The sequence below is a fragment of the Oncorhynchus kisutch genome, linkage group LG16 (assembly GCF_002021735.2).
Source record: "Oncorhynchus kisutch isolate 150728-3 linkage group LG16, Okis_V2, whole genome shotgun sequence".
Lineage (NCBI taxonomy): Eukaryota > Metazoa > Chordata > Actinopteri > Salmoniformes > Salmonidae > Oncorhynchus > Oncorhynchus kisutch.
The window spans coordinates 36,797,545-36,810,690 of record NC_034189.2 but is presented as its reverse complement, the minus strand read 5'-3'; the positions used below and the strand labels follow the sequence as shown (position 1 = coordinate 36,810,690).

Here is a 13,146-nt window from a genome sequence, read left to right as displayed (position 1 = left end):
TGGTTCCCATCTGGCCTGTAATCGCTCCACTGAACTCTCTCTCTCAAATCTGTTTTCCTGATAACTTCACCACATCACCCCTGTCTTTCTTTCAACCATTCTCTCCATTCTTTCATCCACGTTCCTTTTCTCCTCCATCCGATCAACCTCATCCTCTTCTCTATTACCAATCAATTCTATTCGTTCATCCCCACTCAATATTCAAGTATTAACCCTGACAGTCTTGGCCCTTTCTTACCTACTGTAATGGCCAACACTGTAACTATGGCTAACTATGAACTCTCTGTTACATATGTATAACCAGTCAGAGGCAGATCTGAAGTTAAAACCATCTCCGGTCAATCTCCCTCCTTCCCTCCCTCCCTCTCTCCTTCTCTCCCTCCCTCTACCATTTTTTCTAGCCTAAGTATATTCAAAAAGCCTCCCTCTCTCCCCCAATCACCCCTCTCCCCCCTCGCTCTGACCTGCAGTCCAGTCTCTCCAGTTCAAAGTGGGGGTTGAAGTTGAGGACGATGCGCTGGGAGGGCTCCGGGGCCGTGATGACCCACTGGCAATTCTGGTGGGGCGGGTACTCCAGAGGGTAGCCCGGGGACGTGATGTACCCTGCGTCGCTGGCATCCAGGGTGCCCCCACACACCTCACCTGAGAGAGAGAAAGAGAGGGAGAGAGAGAGAGACATATGGTCAATACACAGACTCAAAACATCTACGAATACAAACCTTGCTATTCAAGCGATTATTGATTTGAGACTTTGTCTTCTTATTCCATAGTGATGTGATTTGTGATGTAGTGACGCACGATTTGTAATAATATCTTTGTCAGAGATACGTAGTGTTCACATTAATTCTACTATAGCAACAAAATAGACAACCACGCACACGTCTCTCCCATGCAGACAAACTAACCCCACACCATGGCTCTAATCTCTCCTCTGGGAGCATTCTCTAAATGTAATTGTTGTTCTGGCAAGGCAATCTGCAAACATTAGAACACATTCCCTGATCCTATCGGCTCTCTCCCAGGAACAATAGCCTGCCAATAGCATCGCTCGGCTGGCCCAGACAGGAAGTGACAGTAGACCCCCTGTCTAGGGGTACAAGGGTTCACCCCGAATCTGTAATGAGAAGCCAGAGAAACAAAGCCTTTATTTTCGCCGTACGCCCACGCCTCGCTCGCCGTTCCCTATCTCACACAAACACATCGGGAGACAATACAGTGAGGTCCCTCATCAGTCATTTTACTGCAGTATATGATTTTCCGGTCATTATTATTCTAAATGGAAGGCGAGATGAGGAAGACAAAAAATGTCTCTTCACAATGTTCACCATGACAACGATGCTAGGGGTGGTTAACTCTTTCCGTGCTGACAGAGGCTGCGTTCCGATTCTTTACCCTTCTCCCGAAGTGATGCATTCATTTACTCATGCATATGGTGCAAGCATGGCTGGAGGGAGTTTCCACCATTATCCCAACACCAGTTCATTCCTTTTAAATCCACGAGGGGGAGTGTACAAGTGAACTAATCGGGAGAAGGTTAGAGAATCGGAACACATTTTTTATTTAACCTTTATTTAACTAGGCATGTCAGTTAAGAACAAATTCTTATCCACAAAGATGGCCTACACCTGACAAAACCGGATGACGCTGGGCCAATTGTGCGCCGCCCTCTGGGACACCCAATCACAGACGGCCGCGATACAGCCTGGATTCGAACCAGGGTGTCTGTAGTGACACCTCAAGCACTGAGATGCAGTACCACAGACCGCTGCGCCACTCGGCAGCCCAGTGAATATAAGGACATCAATGAAAATGGCGATGACTCAATATTCTGTTTCATCTGCTTCACCTATTCCAAGTTATGTGAGCACATCATCAAAGGAAGGAGGGGGGGGGGGGATTGGAGGGTTGAAATATAATAGACTGTTCAAGTGTTGACATTTTCAAGGCTATTGTATTTTAAAAGGCACACTTAGGTTTTGGTGACATTTGATATAATAGCGAAACCCTTACCATCCTTACTTGGATAGAAACTCACACACACTTATGTATACACACGTGTGCATGCACACACACACACACACACACACACACACACACACCAGTCCAGCCTATCACTCAAAACACCTATCACTCAATACTGCAACCAAAGCTAAATAAAAAGACCAAAAGTAGAAGAAAAGTCTCTTTATCTCCCCTGGAGGATTCAGACATGCAGGACTATAAAGTCTGCCTATGGAGTGTTCTTCTCTCCCCACCACCTCCATGTCTTCATCTTAAATGGCAACCTTATCCCGATTTAGTGCACTACTTTTGACCAGGTCCCATAGGGAATCCCATGGTTCTGGTCAGAATAGTGCACTATAGAGGGCAAGGGTACTCAAGTACTATTTGAGAAGGTCCGGTCACACAAATTCCCTAGTTGGCAAAGGTCCGGATAATGTAATATATCACCATAGTAACAAACCCCCACTTCGCAACCCCAAACTGTTCACACCCCTCTTGTCTGCATTTATACACATTTTGTATGTGTATATGTTTGTGTATGTTTTTTATGTTTTAAAGCGAATTTCCTGCAATTCCACGCATTCTTCCATGCCTTATGTGTCTTTATAGGATACCAGGGGTCAAAGTGCGAGCTCGTAAAAACAATATACACCTACCCATTCCAGGGTTTTTCTTTATTTTTACTATTTTCTACATTGTAGAATAATAGTGAAGACATCAAAACTGTGAAATAACACACATGGAATCATGTCGTAACCAAAAAAGTAGTACAATAGTACAAATTAAGAAAAACCCTTGAATTAGAAGGTGTGCCCAAACTTTTGACTGATACTATATATATATTTATTTTCTATTTTTTCCTGGACCAGAGGTCCGTATTGACCCCGTTCTGGGTCCAGATCCGGTCCTTGGTCCGCCAGTTGAGTATGGGGGATATAGGGAATAGGGTGCCATTTAGGGCGCAGCCCATGTCTCCTTTTTGTATTCTCCAAAAGCTGTGCCGAGTTGTCAGTAGTACCGCCAGGGGAAGATTAAGCCATTTGGGAGAATCCTGCAGCCTCAGGACTTTTCCGCTCCCTGAACTGAGCAGACCATTCATGTACAGCTAAGGAGGAGGGCGACGAGGGGGGGGGGGTGGATGCCAGCAGGGAGAAAGGCAGGTAAAGAGGGATAGATGAAGGGGATGAGGATGATGAGGGAGGAGAGGGAGCGAGATGGAGGGAGAGGGACAAAAAAGTGGGAGATAAGAGGGATTGAGAGAGGGGTAGAAGGAATGGAGAGAAAGGCTGTGAGACGGAGAAGGATTAAGGCAGAGAAGGAAGGGAGGGAGGTGATTGAGGGGGAGGAAGAAAGAGAGTGTGTAGAGGAGTTGGAGAGAGAGAGCCTGACGAGGCTCATTAAGATATGACCATCCCTGTGGGGACTGACCCTGGAGGAGCTGATGGGCTGTCAGTAGCATATACAGTACATGCAGGGGAGAGGTGTGTGTGTGTGTGTGGGGGGGGGGGTGCGCGCAGTGTGTATGTTATCGACTGGGTATGTCTTTGTTTAAGTCCCCCGTTAGGGTGGAGAATGTGTACGTGTATGTTTGTGTTTCTATGAATACACAGTGTGTTTTTCGGGGGCACTATGTCTTATAGGTGCATGTGTGCTTGTGTGATAAGGAGGGAGGATGAGGAGAGAGCGTTCATTAGAGAGGTCGCCTCATGAATTATTGTGTCTGTGCTGGCTCAGGACTCCACCCATCTCCACACACGCACACACACAACACTGCACGGACATGCCATAGCGACCCTCAACATATGTGAACAATGTTGATATATAGTATATGACATATCAGTAGCAATAACAGGTGAGGGCATGTGTGGGTCTACACATAATGGTGTGTATGTGCATACGTGTGAGTGTGTGCGTGAACTTGGACGCAAGCAAAATGTGTGCTTTAATTAACGTCTTCAAATCTACTGTACAAGTCTCCGTCTATATATACAGCATCTGCACATCTCTGTGTGTGCACATATTTCTATTAGCGGTATTATCAGTGAACAGCTTCGGACGTGTGGAAGGGCCGTTATAGATCTCCCCATCATAATCTCTCTCTATCTATCTTTCTCTCTCTCTCTCTTTCCCTCACTCCCACCTTAATTAAAAAAGTGCTGTCGCTTCGAGAGAGGGAATCAGGGGGACAGAGAGATGAGAGGCACCATTTGTTCATCCCTACACAGGGGCTGTGTCCACGACTGTTTTTAATCTAACCACTCCACACAAGACTGGACGGAGGGGGGGAGAGATTTGTGACTTTCAAAGCTCTTTACTTTAATCATTAGGCACCTACCATAAGGCCCTACCTACCTTTAGATAATATTAAAGTGTCCTGTATGGCTCAGTTGGTATCATGGGTTTGAGTTCCATTGAGGCCATCCGTATGAAACTGTATGCACACACTTAGTCGCTCTAAAGACATCTGCTAAATGACATGTTGTCATTGATATTGTTATTATATTAAGGATTAAGACCAAATGGAACAATACTAAATGAATGTGCAGCAGAAATCATAGTTATAACGTAGCCATTCAAGTGTACACATTTAGACTTCAGTTCCAATATGAACAACACACAGATTTGGTACCCTAATTCACCATTGGCATGCTAGACTAAAGCCTCCTCTCTCTCCTGAGTTGGAGCACCCATGCATGACTCTTCATAATAGGCTAAGTGGTTTTGGCTAATCAACTAAATGCATCGGGTTGGGTATAGCAATCAACTAATCACCGGATCAATTGACCACAAGCAGATGGTTGCGTTTCGCTGGGTTTTGCTTTGCTAAAATACCGCTGTCCAGATAAATGACCTGTGTGTGCAGTGTGTGTGTGTGTGTGTGAGTGCGTTCACACAAATTAAGCAGCAGACCGAGGGGCCACCAGCTAGCCGATAGGTGTATTATTTATGGTGGCCTTGTTTATAATTTCACCCTTGTCACCTTGTTCCAGGGGGTTGGCGTGTCCCCCTCCTCCCCCCCAGCCCCCCATCCCTTCTCCTGGCCAAGGTATTGAACCACAGCCCCTTTTGTTTTTCAGCTCTTGAATGCTAACAACTACAGTCCTGACCTTGTTTCTCCTCTGCTGATGTGTTATAGGAGTCTGGGGAAGATTAAAAAAGATTCTGGGGTAGAGAGAGCGGTGGGGGGGGGGGGGTAGCCAAGAGGGGGCATGGAGAGGGAGTGAGGGGGGGTAGCCAAGAGGGGGCATGGAGAGGGAGAGAGGTGGGGGGGACAAGAGAAAGAAGCGAACGAGGGAGAGAAAGAAGCAAGCAGAGAGAGAGGAGGAAAATAAAGCTTTTCATTAATCTGCATTATAACAGATAGAAAGGTAAACATACAGAGACAAAGAAGACACACACTGGTCCTGTATGTTCAATTAATTACTAGTTCATTATTACGAATGACTTAATTATACTAACACAATAATGAGTCACATTGTTGTGGTTACATTATGTGCATCCCAAATGTCACCCTATTCCCTATTGTAGTGCATTACTTCTGACCAGAGCGTATTCCCTCCTTTAGCCCTATGGGCTCTGGTCAAAAGTAGTGCACTAAATACAGAAAAGGGTGCTATTTGGGACAAAGACACAGACGTCTCCCTTCTGCTCTCCGACCCCCGAGCGTAGTGTTCATTTTCATACGCCCAACATCATCAGTTCCTCTTCCTGCCCTCTGTTCTTAAAACTCTGTGACCCTGCTGTTTGGTACTGTACCCTTCCTTCTCATCTCTATCTGTTTCTCTCCTGCTCTCTCTCTCTCTCTCTCTCTCTCTGGTGTTTGTCCTGAAAAACATGCTCTTGTTCTGCACAACATCTCTGTCACTCTCTCTCTCACAACCTCCTGTCTTTCCCACGTCTCCCTTTCCTCTCTCTCTCTCTCTCGTGCTGCTGTGTGTATGTACAAGATGTGCTGTTTTGAGGAGGACAGGAGAAGGCTGGAACAGTGAGTGCTTTGGCAGGCTGAGGTATCTGAGAATGCATGGGGAGAGCTGCCAAAGGCCCACATCTGAGTCTGATAAATGGGCACACAGGCAGCCAACACTGCAAACAGATCATATTGAATCTCCCTAAATGGCAGGTCCAAAACCACTCTCACACACACTTGAATGTATGCATACAAGAATCTCACACACCGCACACTTTGGAGCACATTCTAAGGAAGAACCATAGGAGCAGTCCCGTAAACCAGCCAGGGATGCGACACTGAGTAGGGCACAGAGACAGAGCAGAACGGGAGTGAGAAACCAGACAATGTTTTAAAGCTCATGAGAGCTCTAGATCGGGAGTCGGGACTTGGACAAGATTCCAAAACTACAACCCCCCAAAAAACAACTCTTACACATGAATTATGGATACAACTACTGTGACTTAGGAAGCAAGCCAGCTAGCGTAAAATCAGCACGATTCCCTGAATGGAATGGAAGGTGGCTTCGGTGGCCTTTTCGTCAAAATGTGTCATCTGGTCTTAACGTTGCAGCGCGAGTGGAGAACTGATTGTGTGGCGCCGCCTCGAGCTGCAGATGCACAAGTGCGATTGAGGCACAAACCGTCACCATAACGATTGCAAGACTCTTGAGATAATGAGCGAGTTGTTGGTTGTGTTCTTATTGATATTAATGATGATGGTGGTGGTTAGTCTAACTAATATTCTTGTCATTCTCCACTAACAGCAAAATACCACTTGAAGCGCATTATTTTGGTTTGGTCAATGGATTATGTTGTCTACAGACGCGTTTAGAGTTGAGCATTCATTCATGATCTCTACCAAGAAACAACAACAACAAAAAGAAATTAGGTCCGTTTCCCCCCCTTTTTAAATGATATAATTATTATGTAATTATCACCCTACAAAGCATAGTCATTGGGCTATTATATGCTAATGTATGTAGGGTTATTACTTAAAAAAAAATCTGTGATCATAAAATTACAAAACCTGCCTAACATGAACGGCAGTGGAACTTGTACCCCCCCCATGCTATGGCAACATGTATTAAATGGCAATGACCTATTTTGGGGCATAATATAAAAGCTTTTGAGTATCAAATAACATATCACCCAGTAATTTTTCATGGGTGGAATATTGTCACATTACTCTTGGTATACGACAGAAGTGGAATAATAAATAATGTTCTGGACTAACTAGGATAACGAATGAGAGGGTGGGTTCATCTTTCAAGGCTGAGAGAACATTTTGTGGTTAATACCAGTACGGTTACACTACACATGATAGCCTACTGGTTATCAGACCATATCTATCTGATGCCATTCACGGCCTATGTGTTGAAATTCCTGATTTGAAACAGATGGAGCTCGTTTTTTTTTTTTTTTTTTTAAACCAAACGAGTTTTCCAACGCTGAGAAAAACAAGCTATTTTCCAAGTCCCCAAGACGCAGGTCTAATAAGAAAAAACGATGTGAGCTTTCAGTTTTTATCATAGTTTAAAGCAATTTCAGAATTTGAATCACCCATAAAAGGGTAGTTTCAGGTACATTCGGACACGTTTCTTGACAGCCCATGTGTTGAAGAGAACTCACCCTTGTCTCCACGGACTCCCAGTGTTAGACACATTGCAAGTAAAAATCCAATCAGCGATGATAGCATATCCATTTTGGCAATGTTCAATGTCTTGTTATTTTTAAATGGTACTTCCCAGGATCAAATCAGTTGTCCATCAAGAAAATCCACACCTTTTTTTTGCAGAAAATCTAGGAACAAATGTTATTACTCCACGTAGCCTATTTTACTAAAACAATCAACGAATAATGTTTGTTCCAAGTGTACTTAATTGAATAAAAATAGGCTAAAGACAGCGGTGAACAGCTTTCCCTCCGAAGCAGGCATACAGACTACTTGAACGACACACTGGGATGCCACCTTATAACTTTAATATTGTCGTCCTGACTGGGTTATCTAGCCTCGTGGATGAAATAAACTCCTCTTAATTCCCCGGTTCCATACAGAGCTTGTCCAATGATTTGGAACCTCCTGGGGTATTTCCTACAGGGTCTGATAAGCGGCTCTTAGTCTACCTCCACATACGACTGTAGCGCTTGCCTTCCCCCCCCCCTTCTCTCTCCTGTGCTCGCAGGGATTCCAGGACTCCGGTCATTTACTCCGGCATTTACGACCGATGAGACACAGTTGACTGAACTATCAGCCGACAAAAAGTCTCCGTATTTACAACAAGAATGGAGCGCAAATCATGAGAAGTGTGACGGACATGAATATAATATGTTCCGAAGGAGAACTCATTCCATCTCTGGCACCACTCCTCTAGTATTTTTGTCTGTAGCGGAGTGTCTCTATGCGCTCCAGCGGCGTGTGTATGTGAGTGAGTGAGAGTGTGTGTTATAGCACTTTTGAACAGAGCAGCTATCGCATTACAGTCAGCGCCTCGGCTCCGCCTCCGGTTGGTTGTTGATCATGGAGAGGTGCGCGCACACTCGTAAAACACACAAGCGCGCGGGCACACACACACACGTACACATTTCACGTGACGCCAATAGATAAGGGTTCAACAGATAACGCACACCCTATAATCTCAGTCTCGGGAGTATTTCCACAGGCTATTTTCAAGAGAGAAGAACCAAAGAAACCAAAATAAAAAAAAGGGGGAAAAGTGAAGGGGGATGGAGGAAGGGGAGTAGTACATGCATTAGGGCTCCCGAGTGGCGCAGCGGTCCAATCAAATCAAATCAAACTTTATGTCACATGCCCTGAATACAACAACTGTAGACCTTACCGTGAAATGCTTACTTACAAGCCCTTAACCAACAGTGCAGTTCAAGAAGAGTTAATAAAATATTTACCAAATAAACCAAAGTAAAAAATAATAAAAAGTAACACAATAACATAACAATACCGAGGCTATATACAGGGGGAACCTGTACTGAATCAGTGTGCAGGGGTACAGGTCAGAGGTCATTTGTACATGTAGGTAGGGTGGGAAGTGACTATGCATTGATAATAAACAGCAAGTAGCAGCAGTGTACAAAACAAATGCCAATGTAAATAGTCCGGTGGCCATTTGATTAATTGTTCAGCAGTCTTATGGCTTATGGTGCAAGAAGCGTCCCTGGTTCGAATCCAGGCTGTATTACATCCGGCCGTGATTGGGAGTCCCATTTAGGGCGCCTCACAATTGGCCCAGCGCCATCCGGGTTTGGCCAGGGTAGGCTGTCATTGTAAATAAGAATTTGTTAGGCACTTAATTTTTTTTAAATGAAGGCAGCAGCATATAGTCAACAATAAATCATACAGTGGCATACAGTGTGTGTGTGTGTGTGTGTGTATGTGAATGAGTGTGAGTGAGTGTTTGTGTGCTTTACGCGTGTGTGTGTGTGTGTGTGTGTCTGTGCCCCTCTTTACAGCGACTCTCTCACCCCATTACCACAGCACATATCAAACAGTGGTTCGAGGCTTAAAGCTGCATGGCAAATGTCACCCTATTCCCTATGTAATAGGTCTCTGGTCAAAAGTAGTGCACAACATTGGGAATATGGTGCCATTTGGGACACAATCAAAGTCGTATGTTCCTGCTGCCTCGTGGAGGGAACCCACCAAGACCGGCACAAAACAGCTCTACAATCAGCCTGCCTAAATACAGCCACGCTAGCTTTACATAATAACACACTGCCTGGCCCAAAATAATCTGCTGCCTGAGAAATGCCAGCCCAGGCAGGTCCAGCCCAGGCAGATCCCCACTGCTTACAGAACACAAGAGGGTTGCTATGGTCCAGGCAAGGGACAGGAAGGCTTAACATTAGCAAGCTGCACTAACTCCCTGAACCAGAGCTAATTGAAAAGGGATGTACATTAGCCTGGTCCCAGACCGGTCTGTGCTGTCTTGACCAACGACCAGATCTGTTACCAGGCTAATATTAGCTATATTACATGAGAGAATACAGTTTGTCTTTGATGACGCTTTTCTTTAGAAGATGTTGGGGGAGGGAGTGCTAAACTGACATGTGGAATTGTTTTAAGATGGTCATACTATGGATTATTTAGATATTTGATTTGAACTATATATATATATATATATATATATATATATATATATATATATATATAGATACCATTTTTAAAAATAAAATATAGATTTTTGCCTTTACTCTGAAGCCAGAGACATATTGAACAACACATTAATGAATGGCAAAAGGGACACTCAAAAAGGAAATAATCAGAAACAAGGTTTTGAAGTGTCCTAAATCTAGGAGATATAAAAAGACTCAGGAATTATAAAAATATATACAGTTGAAGTCGGAAGTCTACATAGACCTTAGCCAAATACACTTAAACTTAAAGTCTTTCACAATTCCTGACATTTAATCCTAGTTAAATTACTGTCTTATGTCAGTTAGGATCACAACTTTATTTTAAGAATGTGAAATGTCAGAATAATAGTAGAGAGAATGATTTATCTCAGCTTTTATTTCTGTCATCACATTCCCAGTGGGTCAGAAGTTAGCATACACTCAATTAATATTTGGTAGCATTGCCTTTAAATTGTTTAACTTGGGTCAAACGTTTTGGGTAGCTTTCCACAAGCTTCCCACAATAAGTTGGATGAATACTGGCCAGTCCCTCCTGACAGAGCTGGTGTAACTGAGTCAGGTTTGTAGGCCTCCTTTCTCACACACACTTTGTGATGGGGCTTTGTGATGGGCACTTCAATACCTTGACGTTGTTGTCCTCAGGCCTTTTTGCCACAACTTTGGAAGTATGCTTGGGGTCGTTGTCCATTTGGAAGACCCATTTGAGACCAAGCTTTAACTTCCTGACTGATGTCTTGAGATGTTGCTTATGTCGATATACGACTCATTTTAGTGTGGATATAGATACTTTTGTACCGGTTTCCTCCAGCATCTTCACAAGGTCATTTGCTGTTGTTCTGGGATTGATTTGCACTTTTTGCACCAAAGTACGTTCATCTCTAGGAGACAGAACGCGTCTCCCTCCTGAGCTGTATGACGGCTGCATAGTCCCATGGTGTTTACACTTGCGTACTATTGTTTGTACAGATGAACGTGGTACCTTCAGGCATTTGGAAATTGCTTCCAAGGATGAACCAGACTTGTGGAGGTCTACACATTTTTATTTCTGAGGTCTTGGCCAATTTCTTTTTATTTTCACATGATGTCAAGCAAAGAGGCACTGAGGCCTTGAAATACATCCACAGGTACACCTCCAATTGACTCAAATGATGTCAATTAGCCTATCAGAAGCTTCTAAAGCCATGACATAATTTTCTGGAATTTTCCACGCTGTTTAAAGGCACAGTCAACTTAGTGTATGTTAACTTCTGACCCACTGGAATAGTGATATAGTGAATTATAAGTGAAATAATCTGTCTGTAAACAATTTTGGGAGAAATGACTTGCGCCATGCACAAAGCAGATGTCCGAAACAACTTGCCAAAACTATAGTTTGTTCAAAATAAATTTGTTGAGTGCTTGAAAAACATGTTTTAATGACTCCAACCTAAGTGTATATAAACTTCCGACTTCAACTGTATACACTACCTGTCCAAAGTTTGGACACACCTACTCATTAAAGTTTGTTGTTTTTTAAACTATTTTTTACATTGTAGAATAATAGTGAAGACATCAACACTATGAAATAACACATATGGAATCATGTAGTAACCAAAAAAAGTGTTAAACAAATCCAAATAGATTTTAGATTCTTCAAGGTAGCCACCCTTTGCCTTGATGACAGCTTGGCACACTCTTGGCATTCTCTCAACCATCTTCACCTGGAATGCTTTTCCAATAGTCTTGAAGGAGTTCCCACATATGCTGAGCACTTGTTGGCTGCTTTGGGTTGAGGTCAGGTGATTGTGGAGGCCAGGTCATCTGATGCAGCACTCCATCACATTCCTTCTTGGTCAAATAGCCCTTACACAGCCTGGAGGTGTGTTTTGGGTAATTGTCCTGTTGAAAAACAAATCATAGTCCCACTAAGCGCAAAGCAGATGGGATGGCATATCGCTGCAGAATGCTGTGGTAGCCATGCTGGTTAAGTGTGCCTTGAATTCTAAATAAATTACAGACAGTGTCACCAACAAAGCACACCCACACCATCACACCTCCATCCATGCTTCACAGTGGGAACCACACATGCAGAGATAATCCGTTCACCTGCTCTGCGTCTCACAAAGACACGGCGGTTGGAACCAAAAATCTCAAATTTGGACTCATCAGACCAAAGAACAGATTATCACCGGTCTTATGTCCATTGCTTGTGTTTCTTGGCCCAAGCAAGTCTCTTCTTATTATCGGTGCCCTTTAGTGGTGGTTTCTTTGCAGCAATACACATATGAAGGCCTGATTCATGCCGTCTCCTCCGAACAGCTGATGTTGAGATGTGTCTGTTACGTGAACTCTGTGAAGCATTTATTTGGACTGCAATTTCTGAGGCTGGTAACTCTAAAGGATTTATCCTCTGCAGCAGAGGTAACTCTGGATCTTCCTTTCCTCATGAGAGCAATTTTCATTATAGCTCGTGATGGTTTTTGCTACTGCACTTGAAGAAACTGTCAAAGTTCTTGAAATGTTCCACATTTACTGACCTTCATCTCTTAAAGTAATGATGGATTGTTGTTTCTCTTTGCTTATTTGAGCTGTTCTTGCCATAATATGAACTTGGTCTTTTACCAAATAGGACTGTCTTCTGTATACCACCCCTACCATGTCACAACACAACTGATTGGCTCAAACACATTAAGAAGGAAAGAAATTCCACAAACAAACTTTTAACAAGGCACAACTGTTAATTGAAATGCATTCCAGGTGACTACCTCATGACGCTGGTTGAGAGAATTCCAAGAATGTGCAAAGCTGTCATGAAGGCAAAATGTGGCTACTTTGAAAAGTCTCAAACATAAAATATATTTTGATTTGTTTAACGCTTTTTAGGTTACTTTCATGATTCCATATGTGTTATTTTATAGTTTTGATATCTTCACTATTATTCTACAATGTAGAAAATAGTAAAAATAAAGAACAACCTTGGAATGAGTAGGTGTGTCCAAACTTTTGACTGGCACTGTATAGATACACAGTGCATTCAGAAAGTATTCAGACCCCATTACTTTTTAC

At 43.3% G+C, this 13,146-nt stretch overlaps 1 protein-coding gene across 2 annotated transcripts in view; it reads right to left on the bottom strand.

Annotated features, from left to right (window-relative positions):
- Positions 1-8,381, bottom strand: part of LOC109906663 (neuropilin-2) — a 63,401-nt gene extending 55,020 nt beyond the window's left edge. For both annotated transcript variants that reach the window (XM_031792299.1, XM_031792300.1), the window contains exons 1-2: positions 7,582-8,381; positions 465-642 (exon numbers count right to left, since the gene is read on the bottom strand). In XM_031792299.1, coding sequence (XP_031648159.1) covers positions 465-642; positions 7,582-7,654 — 251 coding nt within the window. In that variant the 5' untranslated portion in view covers positions 7,655-8,381. The remainder of the gene's footprint in view (positions 1-464; positions 643-7,581) is intronic.
- Between the last annotated feature and the right edge of the window lie 4,765 nt (positions 8,382-13,146).